At 39.5% G+C, this 13,459-nt stretch overlaps 1 protein-coding gene across 1 annotated transcript in view; it reads right to left on the bottom strand.

The window, feature by feature from the left end:
* LOC104944924 (piezo-type mechanosensitive ion channel component 2-like) overlaps nucleotides 1–13,036 on the bottom strand; it is a 13,835-nt gene extending 799 nt beyond the window's left edge. Inside the window, exons 1-11 of the mRNA XM_010770530.1 lie at nucleotides 12,884–13,036; nucleotides 11,928–12,075; nucleotides 10,834–11,022; nucleotides 10,383–10,475; nucleotides 10,064–10,233; nucleotides 8,312–8,340; nucleotides 7,742–7,869; nucleotides 6,773–6,952; nucleotides 5,818–6,124; nucleotides 3,469–3,601; nucleotides 1,131–1,220 (exon numbers count right to left, since the gene is read on the bottom strand). Coding sequence (XP_010768832.1) covers nucleotides 1,131–1,220; nucleotides 3,469–3,601; nucleotides 5,818–6,124; nucleotides 6,773–6,952; nucleotides 7,742–7,869; nucleotides 8,312–8,340; nucleotides 10,064–10,233; nucleotides 10,383–10,475; nucleotides 10,834–11,022; nucleotides 11,928–12,075; nucleotides 12,884–13,026 — 1,610 coding nt within the window. The 5' untranslated portion in view covers nucleotides 13,027–13,036. The remainder of the gene's footprint in view (nucleotides 1–1,130; nucleotides 1,221–3,468; nucleotides 3,602–5,817; nucleotides 6,125–6,772; nucleotides 6,953–7,741; nucleotides 7,870–8,311; nucleotides 8,341–10,063; nucleotides 10,234–10,382; nucleotides 10,476–10,833; nucleotides 11,023–11,927; nucleotides 12,076–12,883) is intronic.
* Between the last annotated feature and the right edge of the window lie 423 nt (nucleotides 13,037–13,459).

The following is a 13,459-nucleotide window of genomic DNA, read 5'->3' as shown; positions in this document are numbered from 1 at the left end:
TGACGCGCTGCTGCTGTCAGTACGCGGCTTTCCATGTTTGTGATTGGTCAGATCGCACTCAAATACCGTCCCTCTAATGTGAAACGCGCACATAAACTAGATAGGACAAAGCTGGCTTGAATTAACGAGTTGATAACCCGCGTCGTAGACAGTTTGGTGAGAGCGGGTTGTTTTGATTAGGCCAACCGGCTAACTCAAACATATCCAGATTAGGTTGAACCGGACTTCGTTAGTACAGGACCATCTGTAAGTATTCATTGTTGTTTGTGTATTTATGATTGTGGTGTTTCCAAAAACACTTCATATAATTTGTAGGGTTAAAAATAACTGCTTACAGCACCTTTTTCAGGTGACTGTAACGTTTGTTTATTTGACACTGTCATAAAGTTATTTGGAAGTAATCTTCATCCTGTCAATCTTACATCAGTTCCTTTGGTCATGCCATCAGAAATTGGTAGAATCGCAAGGAAGCCACATGTTAGGCACTGTTAGGATCCATTTGCATCTGCATGAAAAACTTATCAATCAATGTCGTAAGTGGATTACATTTCATTGTTAACATGTTAGTAGTTCCTATATCAATGCTTATTTGATGGAAAGATGTTTAAGAAATTAAGAAAAATGTAATGTTATTACTGTATACATTACAATGCAAACTAAGGGGCTCGCGTTTGAATAAGATAACACAAGACTAAGATCGTTTTTTGCATTCTGTATTTATTGTTACAGTTTTCACTCCATGTCATGGTGAAGGAGTTACCAGTAAAGTTTCCCAACTACGGACGACGACTCTTTTTCTAATTTTGGAGTGGAGTTTAACTTTGTGTTAAGTCCTGCGGCTTTTACCTCCGGATAAGAACATTATAGTGAAAAGACAGTAGAGGATCAGTTTTTACAAAGGATAAAAATTACTTCCAGAAAGAGTGGAAAATCATCAACCTCTGGAGGAAGATCCTCAACCTCTTCATTAAGCAGTGCACCACGTGCTCGTGCTAAAGCAGAAGCAGCCAAGGTTAGAGCAGCTTATGCATCACAACAACTAAAACCAAAGCTGGAGTCAGCTAGGAGAGATGCTGAAGTACAGTTCGAAAAAACAAGAATAGATGCAGAACTAGAAGTATTAAATCTACAGTGTGAAGCAGAAGCCGCAGTAGCTGAAGCACAGGTTTTGGAAATGGCAGACGATTTCAAAGTTAAAGATGAATTCCGAGCACCAGAGTCTGAAAACAAAATGGAACACATAAGTGACTATATCCGTGAACAAAACGCACTGAAACAAAGTGCTCACCCCCAACATTCACGTGAAATGGGCCAGCCACGCATGGAGCTAGAAGAAGGATTCATACCTCAGTTGTCACCTGCTGAAGACATCGTACAACCACCACCATTTAGTAGCCTTAAAACAGAATTTAAAGCAGCCAGTGATGTTAACTTACCTTTTCCTACCAAAGCTGACAGTTACAACCAACCATACTTATCTCAGTACACGGATGGAAAATCCCAACCGTACACACCAGAACGAATAAATGTGCACGCTCAGCCCTTTATCCCGAGACAAGCTTTTCCAGCTATCTCAACACCTGTAGCAGAACCCTTGGCTCAGTACTTAGCCAGGCGAGATCTTACAAACGCAAGCTTGTACCAATTTGACGACAAGCCAGAGAACTACCGGGCGTGGTACTCCTCATTCACAGACACAATTAGTGACACGGGCAGGAGCTCCAACAAGCCGTTTAGGACAGAGAGTGAATACACATACTTTACAGAGATGCTGTATGAGAAACCAATGTGAGTTTGGAAAATTGCACAGTATAAATCAATTTTAGTATACCTCAACAATGGAATTATGATCAGTAGAAATGGCCATGACATGGGACCTTTAAAGTCAGATCCACTTGTGTCTTAGCAGTGATATCATAAACCTGTTAATGTACGCATTCAAACACTTTTTCTTACCTACCCCACCTTTAAGTCATGGATGTTTAAAGTTTAACTTCTTCATATGTCTAATATTATAGTTTACTTTTCGTTCAGGAAGTATGACGCTGCGCTGAGTTTGCTTCTCCATGTTTGTGATTGGTCAAATGTTACTAGCCCTGCCCCTTTCATGTGAACGCGCTCTCAGCCGGACAGAAAAACCCTGGATTGAGTTACCGAGTTGATAACCAGCGTCGTAGGACAGTTTAGCGAGAGCGCGTTTGTTTTGGATTAGGTAAACCGGGTAACTCAAACATATCCCGGTTAGGTTGAACCGGCTTCGTCGTACAGGCTTCTGTTCTTGATAAATGTCTCTTTAAAAGCCAATACACAAAGATTCTGACCTTCATCAATATTTTGGGGATTTGTTCAATTTTCAGGAACAGAATCTGGTCTTTTAAAAATAATTAAACACTACGCAAGCTTTGAATAATTTACCATGCATCTTTTTTGTGTTGTTATTACTAATGACACTAATTAATATGGCGGCTAACGTTGTTTACTTCCTCCACTTTAGGAGGTTTTGTTTACATATGCAAACCAAAGTCTCTTGAATTTCAGTTTGGGAATTACTTCTCTGAATTTCATATATTTTATTTATATATGTGCACACAGTTCTGCAGTCTAATGTTCTTTAAGTGGTCCGGTGTTAACCTGCCTAGGATTACCTCACACACACACACTTAGTATATAAGGTGGCAATGGGAATATTCATTACAAGACACAAACAATTATGTAGTTTAAGAACCTGGCGAGAATCTGACATACTATTCTATTCTTAGGACCTTTCTCAAGAACAAATACAAAAAAATTGAAAAAATGATACAAGTGAATGAAGCGATATTCTGAGCAAAAGGTTCAGGAGGGTCTTTCATCCCTTTCTTAAACAATAAAACTGTATCTGTCAGTCTGTCAGCATGGGATTGTAGGAATGCATTTTGTCTCAGTGATTTATAAAGCTCCCAATAGCCTTTGGATTTTGAAATGCACAGTTGTTTTACAATGGAATCTTTGAATTAGAAAGGCTATTTAATTGCATTTGTGTTTGTTTGGATTTTATGACCAATTCTGTCTGACGTCGTTTTTCTGTAACTCATTGTTTGAGCAAATGTTAACGATTTACTAAATGACCATTTTCTTTGTGTTTCAATTACAGCTGCAGACGTAATATCTCAGAAACCACTTGTTCCTCTGTGATTAAATCAAAACAGTAACATGTTTTGACTGTCTGTTGCAGCACTTACAAAAATGACACTGCTGGCCAAACGGGAAAGCGTAATTAAAGGTCTAAATGTAGACCTTTGAAAGGTTTTAGCTGCAATACATCACTGATATCATTTTCCATTATTTGTTGGGAGTACTTGCTGAGCACAGTTCTCATCAAAGCCCTCATAAAGTTACACACTTTCTTGTGTAATCACGTGTGTTGGCCAGTAAGCAGCCGTCAGACCAAAAACCCAACTCCTGTGAGCCAGCTGTGCTTCATCGTACCGCTTAATGATGAAGGCTTTCCCCTTGAGGAGCTGCTCCCTAAGCTTCTCCGTGATCATCTGTTTTCGGGTCTTCTGATGGACGCTGGCCTCGCTGCCGTCCTTGTGGCTGCTGTGGTGGGAGGCGGTACTTCCTGTGGAAACAATTTACATTTCCAGCTGTAAATGAAGCGTGACGAGTCGCTGATAGAGAGATGAGATTCACAAACACAAAGACTTAATTCAGGGGTGAAGGCTAAACAACACAAGACATGTTTTTCTAGTAAGAGCTCAAAGGATTCCTTCTCTATATTATTGATGTTATGGATATTATTGTAAGAAGAGGAAAGGCTATGCGTGCTACAAAATAACACAATACTCTCAGGGCTTTTTAAGGGGAAGAGAGTTAGTGATACATTTTCTAATATTCAGCCTCATGTTTGATTGATACATTTATTTCGAACAAGTAAAATAAATAATTACAAAACAAAAAAAATGTTGCAGTGCATAGTCATGTAAGAGAAATCAAAACAACAACAACAGCATTAGCAACATAAACAGTCCCATATCTAGTGTTCGAAAAGGAGTGAGAAGAAGTATAACTTATTTAATCTCACCCCCTTGTCCCTAAATGATTTATTTATAATCTATAATCTGCAATAATTATCATTTGTATGCATTGTTATTGATATTATTAGTATTATTAATCTGCTTTACCTGTTGATTGACATATATACATATACACACACATATTATACACACCTACATACTCACACATATACACATACACATAGTCAAACACCTTCCCCATCCCTGCACCTCGAGAAAATAATTCCTCTGGATTTCCTCTTGAACTGGTTAATGTCTGGACATCGCTTTAGCTCCACATGTTTTAAACCACTTGTCTCGTTCAATGCTTCTCAACCGTTTGGAGTCGCATTGATTGCTCCTAAACTGTCTTAAGATGCATCTTTAAATGGTAAATTGAATGTATTTTGTTAACATATACAAGTCATTATTCATTCAGTGCCAGAGGCTGCCATAGAAGATGCCACCAGCTCACACTCACAGCCACCGTTGTTCATCATCTTGCCTAATCACCCTTTGACTACAGGGATTGAACCATAACCCTCTAATTGATAGGCGACCATCTGTTAAGTAATTTTGAGCTATTTTCTATCTTTTAGTTTTAGTACATACATATATAGACTAATTATATTAAAAGCTAAAACGTTAAAAATATCTCTCCAAAATACAGTCAAATAACTGACCCAGGGTCCTCTGCCATGCAAGGCCACAGAGTGATGATACAATGTCTTGCTAAGATTGTTTTGACTGAATTACCATGAAAATGACTCATCATTAGTCCATCCTCCTTAATCACTCTTCAAATAAACCATTAGATTGTACTGGAGAACACCGAAGCTGGAATTCATATTCCATCACACCATCTTCTTCCTGAGCCACAACGTCGGCACGACACGCTGAGAAGTGGTTTATTGCTCTTTGGTTTCTAAATATCTCTATAGCTGTAGGAGCCACATATGAAGTATTTTTCTGTGTTTGTTACGGTACATGTTTTTTGAGTCACTATAGGTGGTGGGCGTGTCATTGGATTTGTGTGGTGACGTTTGTGGTTATATCCGGTTGCTTTTACCTGCGCACTTTGTGAAAGATGGAGGGGGAGTGAGCTGGAGAAGGACCATTTTTGTTGATCGCACGCACGCACGCATAAAGGAATATAGGCCGACGCATATGGATATGGAATGTTTGCTTTGGAAATAAAAGGTCAAACGCATACTTTTGGAAAGACTGCGTTTTTGCGCGTCTGTTATGACCCCCTCCACTCCACTAGAGGTCTCTGTCTTTGTGTTCTGCTTGCTGGCTCTTGTTTGTGTTTCAGGTGATCACCCTGATGAGCCACACCTGGGCCGTCTACATAAAAGGCCAACACCAACCCATACTGCGCTCTGACTCTTCTGTTGGACACAACATGCAATCATTACTGATAACTGACTTCCACATTTATTAGGTTTCTCTGAAGACCTTTGGTTTTTGTGGTATTGTAAATAAATATGCTTTTGTTACACTTAACTTGTCTGGTCTCCCATCTTTGTTGCAGCCTATGAGCCAGGCCGTAACAGCGTCCACAGTGTTTTTTCTCGTTTAGTCCCTCGCTGCACTTTGTTAGGCTGTTATTGCGGCAGTAATATCCAAACAGCTAAGCATACATTACATTGATACTATGGGCGATGTAATCCAAAACCCATTTACCATTTCCTTTTTTCTCCAAAACCCCCAGAAACAACACAGCTCAAGCACCACTAGTTTATCCAGTAGTAGAAACCAGAGACCAGAAAAGGATCCTCACCTCTCTTGGACCTCACAGTGGAGTGGAGAGATCGATGAGAAATGTGCGAGCCTCCGCTGGAGCTCTTCCGCCGCTGGAAGGTCTGCTGCTGCGGGTACTGAACCTGGACGTGACCTGAATCGATGGAGGCGCCAAAGTTTAAGGACCTCAAGGTGTGAGTGGAGCCTCTCTCACTCATCATGGAGGAGGCGCGTTCAGACCCCTTCTCACTCTCCTCTGATTTGCTCTTTCCCTCGTCCTCTGACTCGCTCTGACAGGACGGCGCTCGCCTTTCTTTGGGGTCTTCCTCGTCCCACAGACCGTGACACTGCAAAGAAGACGAGGGATTAATAAAAGCTGTATCATATTTGCACACAGAATACTTAAGTCTGATAAAGGGAGTATAGTTGCATAATTTACATTTAAAGGTCCCCTATTATACTGTTTCTCATCAATATATTATAGGTCTCAGATATATACAAACATGTCTCTGAAGTGTTTGGCTCCAAACACCAAACAGATAATGGCAGCATTACCCATAATCCTCTCTGTTTCAGCCCTTTTTCCAAAGTGCTGATTCTCTGTCTGTTACTTTAGATGAAAATAAGGAGCCCCTCCCCACGCCCCTCTGAGAGATTTGGTTAAAAAGAACACAATGGTGCTCTAGAGGAGATTCAGGTGATCAGGTGGGGGGTTACTTTGGTTGCTGATTGGCTAATGGTTACACAAGCCAAAATATCGTTATGACATCATAAAGTGGCCAAAATCTGATCAGCTCATTTCCAGATAGGTTTTTATATAAATGGATCAGGACAAAAAGAGACAGAATCTTTTTTCCTGAAACTTTCAGAATCTCTTTAAACAGAGGGGACACATGTTGATGTAGAAGAGACATGAAAAAGTGGATTTTTCACAATAGGTGACTTTTAATATGATTCTCATATTAGTATTGTCCAAATATTCATTTTGCAGGAACCTTCAGGATGGATCTGTGGAAGAAGAGAGCCAGTAACTGGACCAGGTCGTAGTGGACGTAGCCGTCCTTCTTCTCCACTCCGATGATGTTGGGAGGGTGATAAGGTTTGCTCTTATCCATAGGGTTCTGGTTGAAGGGGAAGAAGCCAAACTGGAAGAAGTACTTGATGAAGATGGTGACCTGGTGGGAAAAAAACAATATGTTACAGTGAAGCTACAGTCAGGATAATGGCACAGTTTCATTAACCATTGATATGTTAATGATTACTCTTAGACTAGAATGCAATTGTAATAATTAAAACAAATATATATATATTATTTCTTTAAGTCTTTTTATTTGTAACCATCCACTCCATTGGGTGAAACGGCTGCATTTTACTCAAGGATGGCATATTGTTTCCTTTTAATCAATACATAGCACATATACATTTTTACATTATCTTGTCTGTGCATAAATGACCAATCTTTTAACTCCTTCCTGTTTGGAGTAATTGTCATGCTCGTTTTAACTTTTTTTTATTAATTGTGGAGAGCCGATACGATTGTTATTCTAAAGAACTGCAGATTTGACTTGATATATTAAAATGTTGATCTACGCACTCAATGTCCACAAATTTTAAAACAAAATACTTGTTTGGGATGTTGAGTGTAGCTGCGAGGAAAGCAATCCCAAAGAAATGGCTCAAACCAAACNCTAACACCCCGTACCGTCGTAGAGGATACCAGTAATAAAAAAACCGCCCTCTCGTCACACCACCGGACAGTCCCGCTTGAGTGTACTCCCTTAAATGTTTGGGAAACCATTAACCAAATGTTGCCACCGTATTATTATCCTGCTAGCCAGGCAAGACACTAAAGGTCCGTGTGTCGACTACATAATCCAGTACATCTCACTCTACTTCAGCGACAGGAAATTCTCTCGCTCCTCTCTCTCTCCTCCACACCGAACACGGTACACACAAACACCTACCATCTCGCTGTCACTCTTGGGATACTCCTTGCACACATAACAAAGACCTTTCACTTTGCTCCTGTCGGTCCTTTTGTCTCCAGACACTACATAAAACACTTTGTCTTCTTGTCGATTATTCACGATGCCTAACAACAAGAGAAATACAGGAAGAACGGGAGGACTGATGACATCGGCGTTAAAAACAGAAACAATAAACATACAACACATAACGTGACCTAAATCAAAGTGCGTTTACGACCAATACCCAGAATCAAAGGAGCGCACACTATTGCATAGCGTTACTGGTAAAAAACAGAAACTATTATACTCCTCGCACAAAAGGAAACGTCCATTCCCGAGACCGCCCCGATAATAAAGGAACACCATCCACACGGCACTCCAATCCGAAAAACAGTGTACCGAATCCTTGTCAGGAGGTACCGGTGGACATCTGTTATAATCTCTGTTCTGATCTGTCGTTACAGCTGCTTTTAGTACCGTACTAATTTGTATAAAAGATTATATAATAAAAAAAAATAAAAAATAAAATAAAAAACATTAGAAAAAATAAAGACGACGGTGATCCACCCCGACACGGCGCAGGGTGACGGAAATACCTGGTACAAAAACAGTAACAAGAACCAACGAGTAAACTACTCCGGGGTCCTGTAGAATTTATTCGGTACCATTACAATACAGAGTTAAACACAACTAATAACGTGCCCAGAGATGCCCAGACCGGCCCCCAAAAGCAAAAATAATAACCCAAATGACTAAACAATAGAACGAAAACATTAACACATACACAAAAAAAATCCAAATTAGGATTGAAAAACATACCTCCTTTAAAAGATTGAAACCCTATGGTACACGATGAAACAATCCAAACCACTACTCGTAGTACTATCTTGGCATTGAATATGTGAATTCGGACCATCATCAACTATTGAATAATTGTAGTGACTACAGTCATGATATCAATAAGTTATTCAGATAGAAAACACTATTTCCCTTCTTCGTTCACAGAAACCTGTCTATGAATTGGGGTTTTTACGAGTTCCGTGGCGTTAGTCATGACACTCCACACACATTACTCGAAAATCTAATCTACAAATAGACATGCCGTCGAAAACAACACACATCACGAAACAACTCTCTCCTCTATTCTATCTCTCCTCGAAACATATGTACGAGGGCTGCCATCCCCACCATACGTCATCTCACATCATTCAGAGCTGATTGGCTGTAAGTACGTGTGCCGCGAAAAGTGTGGTGTGTGAAGAGGAGAGAGAGACGCGTCCCAAAACCAGGAAGTAAGCTGCGCATTGGTTCCCTCCACAAATAGCAATGAGATTTCTCCATAGGATTTTAGAAAATAGCTCAAAATAAGATCTGTGGGAAACGTACCTGTTAGATAAATGCACGTTTTGTTCAGCAGGATAATATCCACATGTCTACCCTACTTTTATAATTTTCGAATCATAAATCTATCGATTAGATTTATGATAGACTTTTTGAAACTACAAGAAGATAAGGAGGACTTTTACAAACAAGTAATAGAGATTTTTGTCCAGAAGGATAGACCAATGGACTTCAAGTCAAGGTAAGACCACCATCTTATTGAAAATGGGATCTTACTAAGAGAGAACAATTCAATATTTAAATGATAAAATTACATTTTTTGGGTATCCTTTTGTTGAACTGTCTGTTTAAAATTAATCGAAGCATCAGACTAAAAAAGCTTTTGAAAATAATATTATATTTTGATTTAGGCCAAAATATTATATTTGTAAACCTGAAGAGTCAGTGCCAGTGCGTCACCAGCCATGAACCTCACTGCAGAAGCTTATATATAGACATCTAAGTTTTCTGTGCTCCACCACTTTTGTACATATACATGTCCCACTGATTGTGGGACATGTAGTTTATGGGCAACCTGCTTCTGTAAAGCGGCATGTAACCGATAATAAACGTATTATATTCTTTGTAAGCTCTTGCGGCAATGCGGGGCCACATAAAATGAAGTCGCGGGCCGGATTTGGCCCCCGGGCCTTGAGTTTGAGACCCCTGATTTAGAAGGAAGAATTGAATGTCCTTTGTAATATTTTATGATGAAAAAACCTAAAGATAAATCTAATTGTTATTTGTTGTTCTGTTAGATTGCTGTGTTGTGTTTTCCATAAATGTTGCCTTTGGACTTGACAACGGTTGAATGATTGGAAATGTTGGTTTGAACTAGTTGGAATTAATCCTACGCAGCCCCTAGTGTAATATAATTATACGAGCAGTATCACATGGGTAGATACAAGCATACATGATGCACGGACAACATGTGCGTACCTTTGCACGGACCAGGCCACGGTGATAGGGAAATCCTCGTTGCTGCTCAGCATTTCGATCAGGTTGTTCCTGCTGGGCGGGCTGATGGTCCACAGGCTATTGGAGCTGCCTTTCAGCTCTGCGATGATCAGGTCCTCCTTGAAGTAGCGCTCGAGCCACTGCAAGGCAGTCTGATAACCACAGCATAAACAATATTAAAACATTTGAGCCATTTGGTGTAGCACTATCAGCCAAACACACAGAGGTGGGACTCTGAGCAGGAACCTCTCAATGAGGGAGAATTTCACCAGCTTTTTTGAATTATATTTCTCATACTCACATCGTTATCCTTGTATTTCAGACGATACGAGTCAAACTCGGTTAGGTTCACATTCTGCAGTTGTTTTTGCTGAGCGCTCATGGTGAAGATGGGCTGTGTGAAAAGGAAATGTTTGTTTATTTAAGTAATTACACTCTAAGTCTTCCAAAAAACATAATTATACATTGAACGCTGCAGCTAGGTTATTCTCACTGTTTAGAAAATATCATCTTAATCCTCTGGATTCTCTCCCAGAAATCACGCAAACTGATCAAAAAGTGACGAGCCATTAAAATAAGGACTTCAATGAATCACAGATGTATTTACTCCCTGTACATCTACTTGAACTCTTTTCAAATCACGCAGGATTAATGTAATTACAAAGGATTTTGCTTTGGTGGGAGATGTATCAGTAAAGCACTTTGCAAGAATGTTTAAGCTCGATTTACTTGATGAAAGAAACTCTGCTCACCGTAAAGCCAGCCAGTGTGATTGCAAAGGACACGTCCAGCGGCGTGTTGACGACTCCAGCCACGGACTTGACGAGGGACATGAAGAGCAGCGGGAACCACACGATGCAGATCAGCAGCGCCACGATCATCCCCCCCATCCCGTACTTCACCACCGCCTTCTTCTTCTGGCCTCGCGGCTGGGGGTACTTCTGCAGACGGACGCAGAAACAGGACGTTAAGATTAAGATGTTATTCGGCCAAAAAGAGGCTTTTCCTGTAGTATTTCAAAATATCTCAATCATTTTTTTCCCGTAATGGAAACATGTTTTCTATCCCTGGACCTATTTGTTGATTTGAATCACGCAATTAAGTAAGTAAGTAAAGTTGATTTATAAAGCGCTTTTCACAGACAAAGTCACAAAGTGCTTGACAAAACAATAAGACATCCATATAGGAGGCGTACAACGATCAATGAACCCACATGTTAAGAAGTCATAAAAGCACCAGAGCATAATTTAAGACACAATAAAAACACAATAAAACAGAAACTTACAAATGAAATTTAAAAACAAACAAAAATAAAAACATAGTATTAAAAGAAGGAATTAAAAGGAAGCACACCGGTTACCCAAACGCCTGACCAAACAGGAATGTCTTTAAAATAGTTTTAAAAGAGTCAACAGACTAGATAATTAAGTCCTAGTTCGCAGAAGCATTTTTCAAACTTTGTATTTAAGGTATTGAATATGAACTTTTGTTTAGCTGTAGACCCTATAACAGCTGCTTCTCGAGTTATATAGATCATATTGAGGAGGAAACTAGCTCAGATTGAATTGTTAGAATATTTTTCAGTCTGCTGGCTTTAAGATTTAGAGAAAAATAAGATTCTCATTAAAAAGACAGAAGGTTAAAGGGCCTGTTGTGCTTTTTGTGGTTTCCCCTCTCCCATAGTGTGTGATATAGGTTGTTGTGCATGTAAATGGTCTGCAAAGGCTAAAATCCACAAAAAAACAATAGATCCGGCTCCACAGAAGCACATTTCAGCATGAATTCCACCATGACAGACTCTGGCTCTGAAAGTGGTTCTCCACACTGACGGCACAATGATAAACACCTTCTCAGACTCTCTCCAGCACTTCAGGATGAAGATGTGAGCGTAGATGTCCTCCACACAGATCCAGCTGGACAGAGACAGTGAGGTGTCCGTCCAGACCCAGTCCATCACGGCCCGCAGCTCCGTCAGGAACGGCACCATACGGAAACTACACACAACACACAACAGTTAATCTGTTAACAAATATACGAGGTGAACAAAAGTACGATTGAATTTCTTAAATCACTCTAATTTGTTAGTTGTGTACAAGAGAATAACAGGCCTACTAATATAAGCTATGGTGTTTGATGTACATGTTTATATATTATAGAAATAAAACACTTTTGTTGGTTTATGAACACCTATATTCTATTAAAAATAGTAAAACAAAGTTATTTGACTTAACAACCAACACTGGCAGCCACGTGGCGACGACTTCCTTTTTTATACTTAATTACTTACCTACAGCCCTTTCAGAAAAATAAATCAATAAAATAAAATAAATTGCATACCCAGACGTTTGTATTATTCATTAAACCCCAAAAATGATATATATATATAAGACACCTAATTTTAACCTACACAGATAGATAATAATCTAGTTATTTAAAGTGTCGTTTCTAAATGTGAAATGTATTTAATCAATAATAAGCTTTATATGAAATAATAATGGCAGGACAAGGGTTGAAACTAATGCCTACTTTCATAATTATTTAAAGATTTAGTCAATAAACGTTAACTTGACTTATCATTTCAGCACTAAATGTAATATTAAAGACCTGAACACGTAAAACATGGGGTGCACAATAGGCTTAAGTGGATTTCCCCTTTAAGTAAATGGTTTCCACATCTCTGAAACAGAAAGCCTCAGGGGGAATCTTGTGTGTCTCTTTGTATTCCCGCAGCAGCAGCTAGACGACCGGAGCCGTGGCCCTGTTTGCCCAGCTGGAAGAAATGAGACTCCCAGATGAACTCACCCTTGAAACAGGAAGAGGTTGGCATAATTGTGGCCCTTGGTGAGGAAGTTTCCCAAAATGCGGGTGGGATAACCACAGCGGATCTGATAGGCTGACAGCCCGAAGTAGATGCACTTGACAAAATACCACATCTGAGCGACCATGTTCTCGCTGAAACGCCTACGAGGGGAAGACAAGAGAGACAGCTCGTGAAATAGAAGGATGTAGTAGTTTGGTCATTTTATTTTATTTTTAGGCAGCCTGAATAATCTCAAATATGTTGTTTGTTAAATCTTTGCAACAAAATAACATGAGTGCAAAAAGTCATTTCAGAGATAAAACATTTATTTAATACATCTTATAATAAGGTAATAATCTATTTGATATGTAACAGACAGAAAAGAGATACAACAAACATGCACCAAAGACACAGAGAGATAGTTTATAGCAAATAAAAAAGTGGTTATAGTCGTTCCTACACCAAACTGCTCACAACAAGGTCCGTGGATCTTCAGTAAGTCGTGTGGAGTAGAACAAATATATATATCTTGCACGCAAAACTATCTAGATCGTAAAAAAGCAGTACAAAAATATTGA

This window comes from Notothenia coriiceps, unplaced genomic scaffold, assembly GCF_000735185.1.
Source record: "Notothenia coriiceps isolate Sejong01 unplaced genomic scaffold, NC01 NC01_scaffold00008959, whole genome shotgun sequence".
Taxonomy (NCBI): domain Eukaryota; kingdom Metazoa; phylum Chordata; class Actinopteri; order Perciformes; family Nototheniidae; genus Notothenia; species Notothenia coriiceps.
The sequence above is the reverse complement of the archived record's forward strand: the minus strand, read 5'-3'. Positions and strand labels throughout refer to the sequence as shown.